Source organism: Cariama cristata, unplaced genomic scaffold (assembly GCF_000690535.1).
Source record: "Cariama cristata isolate BGI_N322 unplaced genomic scaffold, ASM69053v1 scaffold10376, whole genome shotgun sequence".
In the NCBI taxonomy this organism is placed as follows: Eukaryota; Metazoa; Chordata; class Aves; order Cariamiformes; family Cariamidae; genus Cariama; species Cariama cristata.
The window spans coordinates 22,922-40,389 of record NW_009620376.1 but is presented as its reverse complement, the minus strand read 5'-3'; the positions used below and the strand labels follow the sequence as shown (position 1 = coordinate 40,389).

At 41.2% G+C, this 17,468-nt stretch overlaps 1 protein-coding gene across 1 annotated transcript; it reads right to left on the bottom strand.

The window, feature by feature from the left end:
- Window positions 1-3,769: 3,769 nt before the first annotated feature.
- Window positions 3,770-15,639, bottom strand: LOC104162789 (fatty acid desaturase 1-like). Its single transcript, XM_009701605.1, has 12 exons — window positions 15,421-15,639; window positions 11,393-11,503; window positions 10,751-10,948; window positions 9,621-9,722; window positions 9,311-9,439; window positions 7,387-7,444; window positions 6,883-6,959; window positions 6,148-6,245; window positions 5,699-5,795; window positions 4,473-4,552; window positions 4,147-4,272; window positions 3,770-3,821 (listed from the first exon to the last, which is right to left on the bottom strand). The coding sequence occupies exons 1-12, from the start codon at window positions 15,637-15,639 to the stop codon at window positions 3,770-3,772; spliced, it is 1,347 nt and encodes a 448-aa protein (XP_009699907.1).
- Between the last annotated feature and the right edge of the window lie 1,829 nt (window positions 15,640-17,468).

The following is a 17,468-nucleotide window of genomic DNA, read 5'->3' as shown; positions in this document are numbered from 1 at the left end:
CAAATACAGTTGGGTATACAAGCTGGACAATATCAAGATGTTAAGTTCCCATTATTTTGATTAGAATTAAACATTGAACTAGTATGAGAAGCTGGGCATAGGATTGCTGCAGAATAAAAAGCAAGCTGCTTTACTCTGCATGACACAGTATATTTACACGAGCACAATTCAATTCCTAACAACTGTCAGTGACTGCCACATTTCTTTTGCTCTTTTGCTGTACCTGTATAAGAAAAAACACTACTAGCAGAATCTCATAAACTCCTGAAGCAAGCAGGATTCTGCAAATTATTTCCCTAATTTCCTTGTTTCTTCCAAGTATTCCAGATTGCATACATTGTCTTTCAGGGAACATCACAATTATGACAAACACGATGAATAAGATTACAGTCTCCAGAAGGCTGTTTAAGCACAAAGCCTGTGTTTCCATCTTCTTAGTCTCTGTCATGTAAGTTTTCTCTTGAATAAGCTTTCACTGAGCACATCTTATTCTCCTTCTATACCAGTGTTACAGCTGGGGCAATTTCCAATTATTACTCATTAAGATCAGACTGTTAGAGACCTCAGGATTAGTGCAAATGCAAAATGAAGTCGCTTGCCACCTTCTCCCCAGATGTTATCCTGACCCCTTGAAGTTTGTGAACCATATTAAAATTTGATAAAGGTAAACCAGCTTAATTGTTGATAACTTTTATGAAATAGATAAAGAAATTAATATTTACACACAGCAACCTGTTGAACCAATTAAAGAGACAGAAATGTTTAAATTAAAATGAGGTTGCAAAAAGAAAGACTCAATAAATTACTACATTCAAACGAGTAGAATGCTAATGAAATGCAACAAATAATCGGTTTGATTTATGAGACTGACACCAGAAAGAACCGTTTTGTGTCAGTCTTGTATTTAGAGGATTTCAGTGGGACTCAGGATCTAATCAGCACAGCTTTCACGTCTGAACAGTAAAAAACGTAGGAATTCTTAATATTTATATTACCTTCACCAAGACATCCATTTAAAAATGTCTTCATGTATTACCAAATAGAGCATGCAGTGAAGTCCCTGCATTCATCTGAAGACAGTACTATCATTTAAATACTTATAAAATGTTACTACTGTTGCACGTACTTGTGGACGTCACCATTCTAACCAACCTTGCATTTGAGGACAGAATTGTTCTAGGTACTAGTTAGAAGGGATTTTCAAATTACATTCAAAGCACTTTTTAATAATTACTTTTTTTAATCAGGATCTTTTTCAATGACATCTGTCAGCTATTATGAGGAGCTAACCAGAACAGTGTTATTAGTACCTGCACCTGCACGCAAAAAAATATAAATTAAAAGAGTAAATGGGGGTGTTCTTAAAACAAAGGCAAGAATAAAAAGTCCATACTCCTGCTTTGTGCACGGGGCTTGATGTTTGTTACCTAGAAGGTGGCTGTTGTTTTCTGTAGCTTGTAATACGTGTAAGTTGCTCATCGATGGGTTGCAGATGGGTCATGTTGTTTACGGTAGTGTCTCACTTTCAAATCTTTCACGATTTCCTCCTTTGGGTGGTTTATCCACTGAAAGCTGGGGCACAGAGTTCTGGATGTGAATGGCAGAGGAGAAGAACCACTTTTCTTCCACATGGTCTTTGCTTTTGTGGGCAAATTGTCTGCTTGTTTGCCATTACAGACTACCTTCGTGGTTTTAGGTCAGTTAGGTGAACACAGTACAGTACAGGTTTTGCCAGTATGGCTCAACTGTCTCATGATGGACTATATTAACTATAAATGATATTAGAAAATGTCATCATTGAATCACTATCCCTTTGCAAAGTCAGCAAGGTTAATCAGAGGTCATAAACTCTTTCTAAAAGGTATTGACTTTCAATCTAAAAAACATGAAGAGGAGCTTTATTGATATTCTTATAATTTCTCTTTTTTCCTGTATTCCAGCTTTTCCAAATAACCATGTTATCACCAGTCAGCTTTTCTTTGCCTTCTTTTTTTTCTGCTATTAATTGATAACCACACATCTCCTTGTTCTTTCATACATCCTCTGTTTCTTTTGTCTGTTATTCAATGCTCATCTCTCCTCATTTACAGTTTACCTTTCCCATAAAGTTTAAAGGACTTTCAGTGAAAATATTCTACTATAGGCCCACTCCTAGCTTCTTCATTTCATTGGCTTTCTCAAAAACCCACAGTGTTCAGAGCTACTGAGCCTCTACACAGGTGGTCACTACACTTTCCGCTAGCAGAAGCTGTCCTTGACCATAAGCATGGAGGGACTAGGTCCTTCTTGGGGCCAAACAGCTAAGTAACGGGTACCAAACTGGTAAGAGAGACTTCCAGGAAAGGGGCTGGTTCTTGGAGATGCTGAAAGAGAAGAAAAGTTTGCAAGCCTCAAAGAGGTCCACGTGAGATGGCAGAATTGGGTATGATTTAATTCCTTTTCTGGATACAGGAGCAGAGCCACCAATGTACTTAGTTGCCTAATAACCAGTGTAGATGCCCACAGGTTCTTGGAATCACCGGGAATAAAGCATTTAGACAAAAATTAATATATAAAACTCAATAAAAGGAAGAGTACCCTAAATACCCTTGCAATCCGGACCTACTCCTCAGTGCCTATGCTTCCTAGTCTTATTCAAAGCTGGTCTACAGCAGAAAGCTAATCAGACAGCACAGTCACCACGCAATTAAAATATATACATATATTTATACATACAGATAATACATGCTATACAGACATTTTGAACTGTATTCAAACCAGCTGTTACAGCTAGATGCTAAGTTTTACATAACTTTACATAACATAAGTCTTACACAACTAGTACCTAGTTATCTGCCTCCTTATGCAAACCATGAACAGTACTAGTTATAACACCTAAGTAGTTAGAGCAAGTAGTGTACATATGATCAGTAGCGATGGGGACATATCCTAGGCCATCTTGTTCTCTACCTACTTATTTTATCGATTCTAGAATATCCCTTAAAGATCCCCCCTGTCCTAATGTGTCCTGACTTCCTGCCGTTTGCTTTGTCCTACCCCATTTTCACCAATCCATGGAGCCAAAAACATTAACCAGGAGACCTTATTGCAGCCTTTCAATACTGAAAGAAGGCTTAGAAAAAAGATGCAGAAAGACTGTTTACCATGACTCGTAGTGATAGGACAAGGGGCAGTGGCTTTAAACTGAAAGAGGGTAGATTTAGATTAGATATAAGGAAGAAATTCTTTACTGTGAGTGTGGTGAGGCAGTGGCAGAGGTTGCCCAGAGAAGCTGTGGATGCCCCATCCCTGGGAGTGTTCAAGGCCAGGTTGGACGGGGCTTGGAGCAACCTGGTCTGGTGGGAGGTGTCCCTGCCCATGGCAGGGGGGTTGGAACGAGATGGGCTTTAAGGTCCCTTCCAACCCAAACCAGTCTATGATTCTATGACTCTGTGAAGAATTTTCTTTCAAACTTTTTCCATAAGCAATGACCTGGCACCTCCAATGAAGTAAACTGATCAAGCTGATTCAAGAGCTACTTCTCCTCAGCTTAAAGGCCCAGTTCATCATGGCTTTAAATTCTGAGATTGGGAGCAGAAAAAATAGAGGTTCATGGTTGGGAATAAGAAAAAAATGTATCTTTAAGCCACGTTCCCACCCATTCTTACTGAAGTTAGCTTTGCCCAGCTCCTGAGTTTCTATGCCAGAAGACACACACACCCCGATGGTCTGTGCTGACCCTTTGCAGCAGTTGCCTGGTGAAGAGGTTCCCTTTGAGAGTTGCCAGTTTCTATCCATGCAGATACGCTTTAAGCCAGTGCTCCCCAGAATCCTTCAGTGAACTGCAGGAACAGAACGTAAAAATTCACTTACAGGGAGACAATATTCAACTTCATGGGAAGCAGACTGTAGTTTAGATGTAAATGGAAAACATGGATTAAAAATTGCATGGACATCTCATAGCAAAGTCTGACTACAGGGAATGAGTTGAGAGTATTCAAGGAAGAGAAAAAAAATCTTTGAAACTTTGAAAATTAAAGTACCTGTAGAAAAACTTACATAAACTCTAGGCTTGATCTCTCCATGGATAGTGATTTGAAACAGTTGCCCATGTCCCTCCCTTGCATGCTACTACAGCTCAAAACTGTCTTGTTAATTGATACTTACTGCAAAATATCTACAAAGGCTGTTGGTAAAGTCTTGCTTTTATACTCAATGCCATGCTTATTACAAAGGGCTTTCACCAGAGGAGCCACTTTCCAGTAGTTGTGTCGAGGCATTGTGGGGAAAAGGCTGCAGAATTGAATGAGAGAGAGTTATTATAGGACTTTGCTTGCATCACTCTCTGTTCCCTCCGTTCAAAATACTTCCCTGCCCTCCCCCAGAAGAAGAGCAAAGGCTCTCCTGAGATGGTTCGATGTGAGACTACATGACCTTTCTCACTTTTAAGTGTCCCATGTTATTCCCACTCTTCTCCCCATAATCATACTCACTGATGCTCAATTTGGAAGTTCAAGTGCCCAGTGAACCAGTCATTGAACAAAGATTGGTTCACATTGCATGTTGCATGGAGCTAGGAGGAAGAAAGACCAAAGAAATACCTGATTAAGTTTTTATTTTTCTGCAATTGAACCCCAGCAATCATTACCCACCCTCGTCCAGCATAAAAGGCAAGTTACAGTCAGGGATTATAGCCATCATTGCCCTGAAGAATTAAACAAAGTCTAGATTGAAATGGGTTGTTGGGATATAGGTTAATTTATCTAGCTCTTTGTTCAGAAAGAACAATTTCTTCACTCGCATGCACACAATCCCAGTTGTGATTCTTTTAAGAGGTTCTCTTCACATCTTTCACTTGAATGGAAAGAAAAGATGCCCAATAAAGAAACAAGAAAAATTCTTCTGGCCTCCTCCAACTAGTCCGAGTGGAGTCAGATGCAAAAGTATGAGGGCTAAGATTTGTGTACGCAGGTTTCATCTCTCCTAGTCTAGACATCTTTAGTTTGAAATCTGCATCTGAGCTCACCACTTTAGAGTCAATGGAGAAAAATTGAAATTTTTATGGTGCCGTTCATCTGACCTGATTTAGATGTCTATTTTAGAGTAAGATGAATCATGCTCTAGAAATAGCTCTTTCTCTCCAATGAACGTAGCAGGTGTTCAGAGGTAGACATCCAGATTCAGTCAGAGGAATACCAGGCCGGGTCTTTTTCCCTTAATGTAAGGAAAAACGCTTAGAACCCACTATGTGGGATTATACTGCAGGAGGCAGTACAGTTGTGAGCAAAGTTGTATTTACACACTCATTTTTATCAGACCTAAATTTTGTCAGATTTATTTTATCTACAGTAAACCTGTAACCTGTAGGATAAAAAATAAAGGTATCCAGTCCCACTTTGCTTCTCTTTAGTTGACTTAAAAAGGAGATTGACTGTTATACTATCAGTACTTTTTCATAATAGGAAGGGGAAAGTGTTGTGAAAAATACGTCAAAACCTTTCAATGAAAAAATAGGATTTTTTTTTTCTTTAATCTAGAAATCCTGTTTTTCAATTAAAGTTTTGAATGTTTTGACTACTATGGAAATGTATGCCTATTTAACGAACAGCAAGGACAAACTTCATTATCACAGCATTAAAGCTAAAAGAATAACAATGTTGTCTTTGCCCTGTAATTCAGAACCACAGAGTCACTCTTCCAGAAGAAAGGAGATTCTCACCTGAGTAGATACCCAGTCTTTGTTCTTATCATAATCAATGTGCATTGGAATGTGATTCATCTGCGTCACCCAAATAAACCAGGTACTCTCTAGGTACCTAGGCGGATAAACACAGAAACACTTATCATATCTCTGATCCCATCCAAATTTACCATTAAAACACTTTCCCAAATCTCACTGTAAGTAAAAGAGCACTTTTATGTAATTCAGGATTTTCTATTCCATCCCTTTGCCTCCTACCTTTTGGAGTTTGAGAACCACTCAATTTGTTGTTGCAGATGTCCCTGAGAAGCCACCCCCACCCCCCGAAGTTATACTGTTTATTCTTTGCTGACTATTTATTTCTGAGAAAATTGTAGTGAGTATGACTAGTTTTCATTCTTTTCCATTGAAGCTCAATATTGTTTACAAATATTTGTCATGGGGACTCTGGGTATGCTGTGTGTTACCTGGACAGCCAGTAGTACACCATGAAATTGTTAAATCCCATTAAAGGAATATACATGAGACAGACTCGGATGTTGAAAGACACAATCAATAGCAAGTCCTGTAAAAAAAAAAAACAAAAACAAAAACCACAAAAGCAACCAAAAGACAACAACAACAAAAAAAAAGATGAAAATAAGCCTTTGCTGATGAATTCCCTCTGTTTACAATCAATAGCAAGTCCTGTAAAAAAAAAAAAAACCAAACCAAAAAACACAAAAGCAACCAAAAGACAACAACAACAACAACAAGAAGATGAAAATAAGCCTTTGCTGATGAATTCCCTCCGCTTCCTCCTCTCCCCTTTGCTTGAACTGCAGCATAAAAATTGTTTTTATTTATTGATCTCTTATTTATCAAGAGTAAGCTCCACACCATCATTCTGCCTCAAGTTGGAGTGTATCCCTGAAATACTCCCACAGCACTCACTTTACCACCAGTAACGAAGACCAGCAAACAGCCCAGTGATCACCCTCTGTCTAGGTCCGAGAGTTTTCTGTTAACTTTTATCCAACTGCTAAGAGGCTAAAAAGCCTCTTCTAAAAAATTCTACCTGATCCCGTTGACTGCATTGCTGCAACAAGCCTGGAGTCAGCCTTTTCTATCTTAAACCCCACAATCACCTGAGGTGAAGGTTAATATAGCCCCAGAGTGTGACATTTTTTGAACGTTTTCTAGACAATGCAAGTAGTGCTTACCAACCACTTTTTCCTCTTGATTGCAAAGTAGAATATAGACAGTTGGAAGAAGGGTATAAGTGCAAGCGGGGCCAATACTAAAGGACAGAATGAAAAGAGAGAGACATTTATAACTTTACTACATCATAAATCTGACAGAATATTCTTCTATAAGAAAAAAAAATCTTCTTTCCAGTGGAAGAAAAATTGCTGTCTTCCATTTACACTAACTTTCATGTGTCCACGCAATCTCTTCCTTTTTTCACCTCACCGCTTTGTCATTTCTTTCCCATCCCTTTCTTCCTCACACTCGATTCACCCCTATCTAGTACCTAACATCACATCATCCTAACAGAGACAAAAGGGGCGATTCCTCCTCACGTGGACCTTCTTTAATGTGAAGGAAGCTTCCTGAAGCTGTGACTTCAATGGGAGTATCTTTAAAACCTTTATTGTGGGGAGGAGATGCAGTCGTGATTTTTAGGTGAGGTTCCTACAGCACTGCAAGGAAGCGGGGATACTCACAGATGAAATATTTATGCTGATAATTGTAAGGCATGAACTTCTTCTTCTTTTTTCCAAGCTGAAAAATTAAAAGATACTGTAATGGGCCAGTTGGAGACCTGAGATCCTTCATAAGGTATTTCCTATTCCTGTTTAATGAACACATCGAGAACTACCTCTTAATCTCTCTAATTCAACCCCTCTTCTTGAAAAGCAGGTACTGAAGTTCCAAAGCAATGGAGAGAAGCAGATTTCGTTTGAGCCTCTGTGTCCAGATATCGACGTTACGCCGATGTCAGAACAGAGCAATTTGTTAGGAAAGTTCCAAAACTCATGGCAGAATACAAAAACGCTCAAAAATCACAAAAATGCTCACAGGTAACTTGAATTTTGCAGAAGTTTCTAGTGATGGTAATGAAAGTCTGATCTAACCAATTCCACGTGTTCACCAAAGAGTGCTGAGACTATCGGTGCTCAGGAAGGAACATGACAAATAAGGCAGGAAACTTGGTGGGTGATGAACGCAGGATGTGTTTGCTGTGAAAGCTACATCTGAATTTCGGTATCAGATGAGATAGGGTGCAGACATTCCAAATTTTTGAGTAATAGAGGAGACAGCGGTCAGAAATGACGTAAGCATTTGGATGCTATCTTATAATGAGCGTAAAATAATTTCTACAGGATCAAAGTAACAGTCTATAAAGACATCTACCTTTTTGTTTTGTTGAATACTTTGCCTTCAAGTACATGAAACAGCAGAGAGATGAAATAATTACAAAAAGCACAAATAGGTTTATTCCTTCACACTGTATTTTTTCGCTATTTGCACAAAAGGATTCTTAACATCACCTGCAAACTTTGTGCTTATGATTCTTCAAAGCACAAAATAACAAGGAGGTAAAGCAAACTATTTCCAGAGCTCCCCTATTACTGAGAAAAAAAATTTTTACACCTCAGAGATGTCTTCACTGGCTCAAAGCTGAAACAAAACAAATGAAATGGGCTAAACGAAACCACTGAAATCCATTTTGCCCCTCCATAGTGTGCCTGACTCTTTTGTTAAAAAGCAGGAAGACACGAGAACTAATTTCCTACATTTTCACTTCCAGCAAACCCAATCTAGCACAGCCCGCCCACTCTAGATGCTCATGCTAATATATCGCCTTGAGAGATCTTTCAGAAGATCACTGACAAAATCCTTCCCTGTTGCAGCAAACAGTTTTCTATGAATAAGTATTTTGTATAAACTCTCTTTAGAGGAGTCTTTCTGAGACAGCAGAGCTGGAATTTTCCACGCGTCTTGAAAAGCTGTAATTTCTTTGTTTATTACCAGCCAAAGGAGAGAGAGATGTTCTTTTAAGAGGCTGGTTATCTAGCAAAGAGGCTGTTCCATCACTCCATGAGTAAACAGAATTGCCAGGGAAAGAAAAGGCAAAAGAGACCTTGCCTATCCTGCTGATATCAGAAATCATAAGGGTGAAGGAAGGGTCTGTTGATGGTTTTTATTTTTATGAAAACCTAAAATTTATGATTAAGAAACAATTTGGTACACTTATGTTTCGTGCGTAGCAACTATACTGGTCCTGAAGGATTTAGGTGCCAAAAGGACCCGGAGGGAACATCTGAGTCACGATCGACAGGATCGCTAACAACACCTAACACTAATGCAAGTGGCCTGACTCATTCTTTGGCCTGCCTTCAAGGTGCTTACCCTGCTCCTCTAGCAACACAGAGAACTTAAGCACTGATTTTCAGACTTTTCTTCTCAGGAGCTGGTGCTTAAGCATCGTAATAACCAGTCAGTACATGAGACTCTTGGACCCTGGAATGCTTTGGGAATTATCATGAGTTTATGCAGAAAGGCACAACCTGGGTTAGTATTATACCTCAGTCTATAGCTTTCTGTCATTAAAATCTTTGCTTCTCCAGACATCCCCACGCTCACCTCCACGGAGAGTGTCTTCCCCAGGCTGAAGAGGAGAGGGTGCATGTTGAGGTCGGGGTCTTTGCGGAAGCAGTTGGGTTTGGCATGGTGCTGGTTGTGCAGGTGATTCCACCAGCTAGCTGGTAATCCCTGCAGGAAAATTGAAGAGCAGGGATTCAGACTAGAACAATATCAACAATGACATCATTATTTATCCGCCCTTTATTGACGGCTGCATCACACTTGTGATATTGCCTGAATGTAGGGACACTCCCATCCATTGCTTAGTCCAGATAAGCCCCAGAGAATATTCCCACCATGAGGCAATTACCTTCAGAACATTTATCACAACGATCTGCAGAAGTCGATTCCATTTAGGCTTCCCGAAGACAGAGCAGTGCCCCAGATCATGTTGGAACCAGCCCATCTGGATCTGGAAGACAAAAGGATCACTGAGGAAACAGAATCACGGCGGCTTTGCATTAATTTGCCTCGGGAGCCTGTAACTTCATAGCGTGAGTGCATGTTCCTTCTGGTTTGGGGAAGAAACACTACCTGCTGTCTTAAATGCTCGGTGCTGAGAACTTCCTTCCAGGCTACTGTCCACTAAGACTGCTCAACACCAGATACTGATTTTATTGTAGCAGCTAAAGGGAAAGCAGCAAAGCATCATTACAATTAATTTGACTGTTACAGCATGGAAGTCCTTTGCTCCCATCACAAATATGTAATTTCCAAGTAACCAGCTAGAAAGTCTAAGAATTTCCAAATACATAGCTTCTTTGCATTTCGTATTCCCATGGAAATACAAGAATGCTCTTTGAGGAATATCTGCCTTAGCAGATATTAGGCAAATAGAACAGATTATTTAAAAAAACCAGTTATTTTGCACTTGTTCCATGGATGTCTGAGCAAACCTAAGATTTCAGTGCTGCTAAGCTTGCTTTCTTCCTCTCTTCACCCTCCAATTTCTCCCATCTAAGGGCCATAATGTCCTATTCCCTCCTTCCATACACTGCTCTGACATGGTTCAGTTTACTAATCCAGAACAAAACTATTTAGGCTACAGCCAAAACTATGTAATTGGCTCATAAAGGACCCAGCAAGCACCAGAGCCATCAGACAGTAAACAGAAGGAACATGGAGCCAAAAGTGGAGTTGAGAATGAAATATTCCCTCTTTTGCTGGGTAAGTGATTAGATCAGCTCATCCCATCTTATGAAATCCCATCTTGCCAGCTCCACAAAACCCCACCAACCCCAGCGAGCAGCTTGTCAGCAAAACGAGTTTTACTGGAGGCAACAAATATTGCGATGCAGAACGTGCTTGTTGTCTTCAGCCAGATAAGAGGACCTAAGAGGAGGCAGTAAAGCAATGACTGGGGTATGACCATTTCGTGACTCCTCTCCGTCTGGAAGAACCAAGCACGTCTGCAGTGTTGAACAGCTGTCAGCAGTTTACCTGAGCGATGGTGAAGAACGCGATGCCAATCAGGAAGGGCACTAAGGATATCCCAAAGTACCAGACCGTGAGCCAGGATGCAGCATCCAGAACCACGAAGTGAAGGAAAATCAGGGAGAAAAAGATGTAATTTGGCCTCAGAAGTCCCATCTTCTCAATAGTGCAGCGCAGCTCACGAAAATCCTCTAAAAGTGATTTCTGTGGGTAAAGTGAGAGTTAATGCACTGTCTACTTTGAAAATGTAACATAGCAGACCCAGGAATCCCAAAGTAGCCATGGAAGTGATACTCTGTTAGAGGGGCCTCTGTGCAAAAATGAGCATGAGATCAACAGATCTTCATTTGGCTTTGACACTGGAAAACAAGTTGCTGACAGGCTCTGTTACTGAGACATAGCAATGGGGAGAACTGAACAGAATTTGGGGCTCTGGGGCTCATTCCTCACACCCGGGTGCGGATTTAGTGATGCTGGGACAGTGCCTGTTTCCATGTGTGAGTACTGCCAGCTGCCTCCCCACCACCCAGCCCATGGCACAGTGTCTGGATGCTGCTTCAGAAATTATTTCTGCTAGCTCGCTGATTTTCCTTCTCCTCCCATGCTGAACCCCAAGCCATTCCCACAGCTGGATTCTAGGACACTCACTTTTTTATTAGACTCAAAGCTGGGTTGATCTGGTGCCAGCTCTCCAATCAGCAGAGATTTCAAGTATTTTTTCACCAGAGACTTGTCATTGTGAAATGCTACAAAGGCATCCTGAGAAACACACAAAGGAAGGGAGTAAGAAAGGGTACATGACGAAACACCAGATGCTGAGTCTCTCCTTTTCCCAGGTCTTTGATATAATACATAATCCAGTTTCCTTTGCCCATTTTTGTCCCTTTGGCTGCTCCTGTAGTTCTTTGCCATCAACTGGAGCTTGGCCCAAGGAAGCTGGAGAAGTTTCAAGAATTCAAGAAACTAGATTTCATAAAAGTACCTGGGCGAGGCTGGTAATAGACATCAAAGGGTTTGATGAAAAACTCTTTGCAGAGGGAAGCATGCTCTTTCATCTGCTTGTTTCAGCACAGTCCTTCCCTAGAAGGCTCCAGCCAGCAGCCCTGCCCTGTGGATGGGACCCAGGAGCAGGAAAAGACATCAATGAATGAGGTGTCTTTGCCGTGCTTAGGATGATGTTTTTAAAATCCTGTCTTTATTACACTAGAGTCAGAGGAGATATATGCTGAAGCTCCATACACGGCAGAAGTAACAGTTCCCTGTAAGTTTTCAGACTGATTGATGTTTTGGGGAACTAGGTAACTCTAGTGACACAAACAGGTCTGTCCAAGAACCACTTGAAATACCAGTTTCAAAATCAAATAGAAACTATGGAATAAAGGATGAAATTCCAGATAAACCAAAACTCTTCTTTAACTCATGTCCTCAGTGAATTTTTCCAGAAGAAAAAGGTAAAGAGGCTGACCATACTCTTTTGTCTTCCAGCAAGAGCAGATACACCAAAATCCTCGGTGTCTGAGCAGCCAGGTACTTGCTGATTTTGGCTCTGAAAATTGGTGTGGGTGAGCATGACACAAAAAAATTCTGCACCTGCCTGGTCAGGATTAAGTCCCTGGAAGAGGACAGGGGTCTTTCGTTGTGCAGTCTGCCATTCCTCTGGAGACTTTTGTTTGGAGACTCTATCTCCGAGTACTTTAGTCTAGGTAAAGCCAGAGCAAGGTGACTTCTTGCACAGATGATCTTTCTACAAATATCTAGCGGCCCTTTGTCACAGTGACAAATGAGTAACTCTGTCCAGACCCAGAGGACTGGGGAAACCTTTCCATTATGATTCTGTGCCCCTCATCCTACAGGTTTTTATACATTTTTACATAGCTCCCTCTTGCCAGGAATTCTAAAACTGAGTCAAGCTGTAAGTACCTGTGCTGCAGCTTACAAACAGGAGCCAGAATTCTTTTAAGCCAAATTTCCTGTCCACAATATCAGTATCACAGATTCTTATCACAGAAACGCAAGCCTTTCAGTCCTGCAACCCATCCTTTCTCCTCCCTCCTCTTAGGCCCTGATTGTCATCTTATGAGAGATTAACTTCAAGGACTGTCATCTGCAACGCAGGCAACCTCCAATATTTGGCATCGACGTAGTGTTCTGCAATGCGTATTGTCTACATTTACAAAGTAATCCGCACAGAGGAAGAAAATTCTCACTATGTATATATAATTATGAGCTCTAGAGGAAGATAATCCTCACCATATATATACAGTTATGAGCTCTAGAGTAGTCAAGAGTACTTGGAAAAAAATCCTGGATCCTGGCTTTAGGCAAAGTCATGCACCAGATGATCTTTTGAGACATGTTCCAGTCCTGCTTTTCTGTAAAAGTGTGTATTTCTCAGAATATATGAACATAGCAGCATGTTAAAAGCAAAAAGAATGATGAAGATTAGCAGAATAAAAATTGAGAGCAAGACAGAAGAATGCGGTTATGATGCAACGTAAATCCACGGTGTGCCCACAATCTGGACTACTGCATGTAGTTCTGGTCCTTCTGTCTTCAAAGGGATGTAGTACAACTATATGTAGCAAGAAAAGATGAAGAGGTTTCTGGGACAGCTTGCATACTAGAAGGTTGCTTTGGAAAAGAGGTAACAAATTAAAGAGTTTAAAAACTCATAAGCAGCATTGAGAAAACGATGAAAAAATTATTGACCGTTTTCATGACACAAGAATGAAATGATCAGGAAGTAGGTACAAAATATACAAAAGCAATAATGAGGAAAACTAGATTGTAATATTATAATAATAATAAATACAAGTAAGATCAAAGGTCATTCTTTAAACTCATTCATACCAGACAAATTCACTGCGGTTAAAACCCCTGGGTGTCTGTAAAGCATAATAATCTAAATGCAAGGCCTTACACTGGTGGCTGCAGAGGCTGGGAGGACCTAGCCCGGGGACAAATCATCCCATGCATTCTGTATTCCTTCCCTCCTTTTGTAAAAGTCCAGGAACAGAAACTGCAGAAGAAGACACCAAGGCTACAGGGATCTCTGGGCTGGGTCGGTATGGTTGGACTTAACGCTCCTAGGAGTTCTCAAGGGTTGTTGCTGCAGTAAGCTCATTACAGCTTGGCACAAGACATCATCTTGTGATGCTCACCGCAGGGGGGTTGGACTAGATGACCTCTAAAGGTCCCTTCCAGCCCAAACAGTCCTATGATTCTATAATCTGAAAGGGCTGTGTTGATGTAAAATTGGCACCTTCATCTTTAAGTAAAAACACAGTTTTCATTCAAAAAAACCCCAAAATTTTTAGCATGCTGAAATCCTCTTTAGAGAAGACTACAGCACACATGGAAGGTTGACTGGAACAGAGTTACTGGGAAGAGAATAGGTTGGTGAGAGAGCTGGCAGTGGTTGGTGGGCAGGACCAGCGTCCCCTCTTCGGTTAGCCCTTGGTCCAGTGCTGTTTGCCATCTCACATCACGTTACGCAGGTGCTGCATAATGGACCCACAGCCCTCCCTTTAAAAGAGGGCTGTATCCGCCGGTCAGTGAGCTAGAGAAGAAAACCAACGAGACTCACAAGCCTTCTTTTTCTTCATTTGAGAACACCAGGTATTTTCCTGCCTCAGTTTCAAGTAGGGTGGAAGGAATGAAATATGAAAAATAACTGATCTGATCTATTTTGGGCCATGAGTTAGGAAGTGCTGTCCCATTTTACAAAGAGAAACCTGAGGAATTAGGCAGGCTAAGCAACTTCCTTGAAGTCAAAAAGTCTTGTCATGACAAGAATTAAACCTGGGTCTCTCATATCACAAATTTATGCCCTAATCTTGGTCGTGTTTCTAATGCATGTCTTTCTGACTATTCAGAAACCCAGGACCTACTTCCAGCAAACAGTCTGTGAGACGTGCTTGGAATTTATTCGTGCTGTCAACAAGCCACAAACTATTTGAGAGAAATCCTCTAAATCAAAGAATTTTGCAGGAATCTCTGGAAAATCTGTTTTCAATTTATTTGTAGATCTTTTCCTCATCTTCTGCAGCCAAACGTCATTCTCCTGCTTTCTCAGTCATTTTCCCTGTATTTCATTTCTTTTCCCCCCTCCTTTGAAACAGCCTTTTCGCTCAAGACTCTCTTCTCCTCCACTTGCCTGTACAAAATAGTGTCACTTCTGTTAGTACCCACTTCTCTTGCTTCACTGCCCCCCACAGTACTTTCTGTTTGGATATTACCTCCTCCTCGTCATCTATCTATCTACCCATGTCCTATCTTTGATTGTCACTTCTTTATCACTGATGACATCCATGTGACAGCCTTTAAAGTAAAAATACGCGCTGAGCGTGCTGCTTCCGACCCTCTTCCCCTTCTCACGGCTACAGCAGAGACACTTTCCAGCTTGTCGTACCTAGCGGCAAGACAACCTGCATGGGTATTGCTCTGTTTAAAGCAGGGTGTAATGAACCTAAGCAGAGCTTTACAATGTGCATAGCAGGTAACTCTGACCTTGAAGGTAACCAGAAGGGCATTTTCCCAGACGGCACAGACACGTTCACTACATTATCTGACCAAGCACGGAGCCAACGACCGGGAGCGCTCTCCGCTGGAGTCCCACCATGTCATCCTGCCCTGACAATGGAACCACCTTCCTCCACTGTCCTCCTAGATCTTACCGTAGCATCTTGCCCAGCATAGTGCCTAATAACTCGGCTGCCTCCAGGGTGGTGTTTGGAAAACTTGCTGACATCGTAAACCTTCCTGTCAATCACCAGCCATTGCTCCTGACCTTGACCGTGGCCATTGTGGGTTCTGATTTCTTCCCAAGTGAAAAGCTGGAGAAAGGCTGAAACAGGTCGCGTCTCCTTGGCAGTGGAGCCAGTCTGTGGAGCCATCTGTACCGGTAGATGTGCAGTCAGGACTGGGATTCGCTAGTCTAAGCTTTGCAGCACGGTGTCTAGGCGGAGGGTGAACCATCTCAACCTGCCCGTTATACAGTCCCCCTCCAAGCCACTCCCTGTGCTTTTAGGGCTGGTTGGCTCCCCTCGCCCAAACACACCCTTCCACAGCTCCCTCCTCTTCCACACTCACCCCAGACACTTCGACACACCCTTGAATAAAAGCCCTGTTCCTTCTTGTCCTTTCTGAGTTGCCTTTGGAAGGTCTCGTTACTCATGAGGGCTGTAGACTACTTCACTGAATACAAATGTGCATAAAGAGAAACACTTAGGAAAATTATCTGTTATTCAGCTAAATGAGATGGCAGAAGGACAGAGGGGACTATTAAGTGAGCACCTTGATAGAGCGTTAGGCACTGGATAAGGTAAGCTCTTACCTTGCTTCCACACTGCTGAGTCAATACAGGGATTAGCCAGAAGAGAAATCTGAGGAAGGCTGTGGGCAGTTCTTCTGCAGCAAATATTCAGTGACCTTCTTAGAAAACTGAAGCACTGTCGGTGTCCTGTAACCCTTTAATCAGTCCTTAACCTCCGGAAATCCTGCGTTTACCATACAGTGCAGCTTCATCGTGTCATACGGTGCCAAAATGTAAAGCTGTAAAGGAGTTTGTGTGGAGAGTCAAAAGCTGCTATTAAACGTGTTTGCTAACATCTCTCATTCAGCTGTAATTCCTGCCTTCAAGGCATGGAGCCAACTCGTACACCAGCCTAGCAAAACCAGCAGAACGCTCTCCACAAGGTATCTCTTAACGGTCTCATCACTACCCAAAAACTTCAGGTTGTCCTTGGTCTTTGAAATTTTCCGTGTTGACCCTGGCGTACTAAATTCATGTGTCTTTCTTAACTAAAAGCATTCTTGATCAAAATACCACCAGATCAGAGCAAAGAAAGAACACATTAAGAAAAACGTGATTTATCTCCAGCTAATTTAGCTTGCACATTGACAACACTTTGCAGGCAGTTGTTTTCAGATTTTCCTGTGTATACTGCAGTCATTCAATCATCTCATTGTCCAGATAATGCATTAATAAATAAACAACAGGCATGAAAAGATTTTGGGGCTGACAATAATAATAATAACAATGACAACTGTTAAGACCATGTTTGGCTGTAGATTAGGAGTTTCTAAAAATATGTTTAAGGGCACTATTCACATAATTAACCTTACTTAAATATTAGTCTTGTAGAGCCAAAGTCTAAATACCTCTGCTGTTCAGGGAGGATCTGCGAGGCAGTAAAGAGGTAAGAGTTCTCAGATGTAATAAATAGCAAAGTGAAGGCAATGTCATGTTTCCTGTTAAGTCACGTCAATGTTGCAGGTGACTGAGGAAAAACTAAGCCCACATATATGAAATATCACCCTACTTGAGATTTAGGATTCTCTTAATCTTGGGGTTTTTTGTTTTGGTTTGGTTTGGTTTGGTTTTGATCCAAAATAGCTAGTCTTGGGTGCTTTTAGGAAGGTACAAGCACTATGGAGATACGGTGTAGTCTGTCCTCATTAGGTTTCCATGCTACTCCTTTATAATGCAATACCGAGTTAAATCCTGAATCATGAGTTTTCCATCTTATCCCCAATTTTTTATTTATGTTTATAAATTTATAATGTTTATAACCACAAATATTGTCTACAACGATGCCCAGTCCCTGCCTGAAACCTAACAAGTTCTAGGTCTCAACTATCGCTTCCGACAGTGAGTTTCACAGACAATTCACATACTGTCAAAGAGAAGTGGTGGTTGTGATCAGCTCCTATTTCTGAGAAG

What these genes read in the sequence shown, in the direction of transcription:
- LOC104162789 (XM_009701605.1), bottom strand. Translation starts at nt 15,639, where the DNA reads ATGGCTCCACAGACTGGCTCCACTGCCAAGGAGACGCGACCTGTTTCA. An exon ending in TCAAGAGGAAAAAGTGGTTG is followed by an intron (nt 6,246 to 6,882) that starts GTAAGCACTACT and finishes TTTTTTTTACAG; the next exon opens with GACTTGCTATTGATTGTGTC. An exon ending in AACTTCCAAATTGAGCATCA is followed by an intron (nt 4,273 to 4,472) that starts GTGAGTATGATT and finishes TCAATTCTGCAG; the next exon opens with CCTTTTCCCCACAATGCCTC.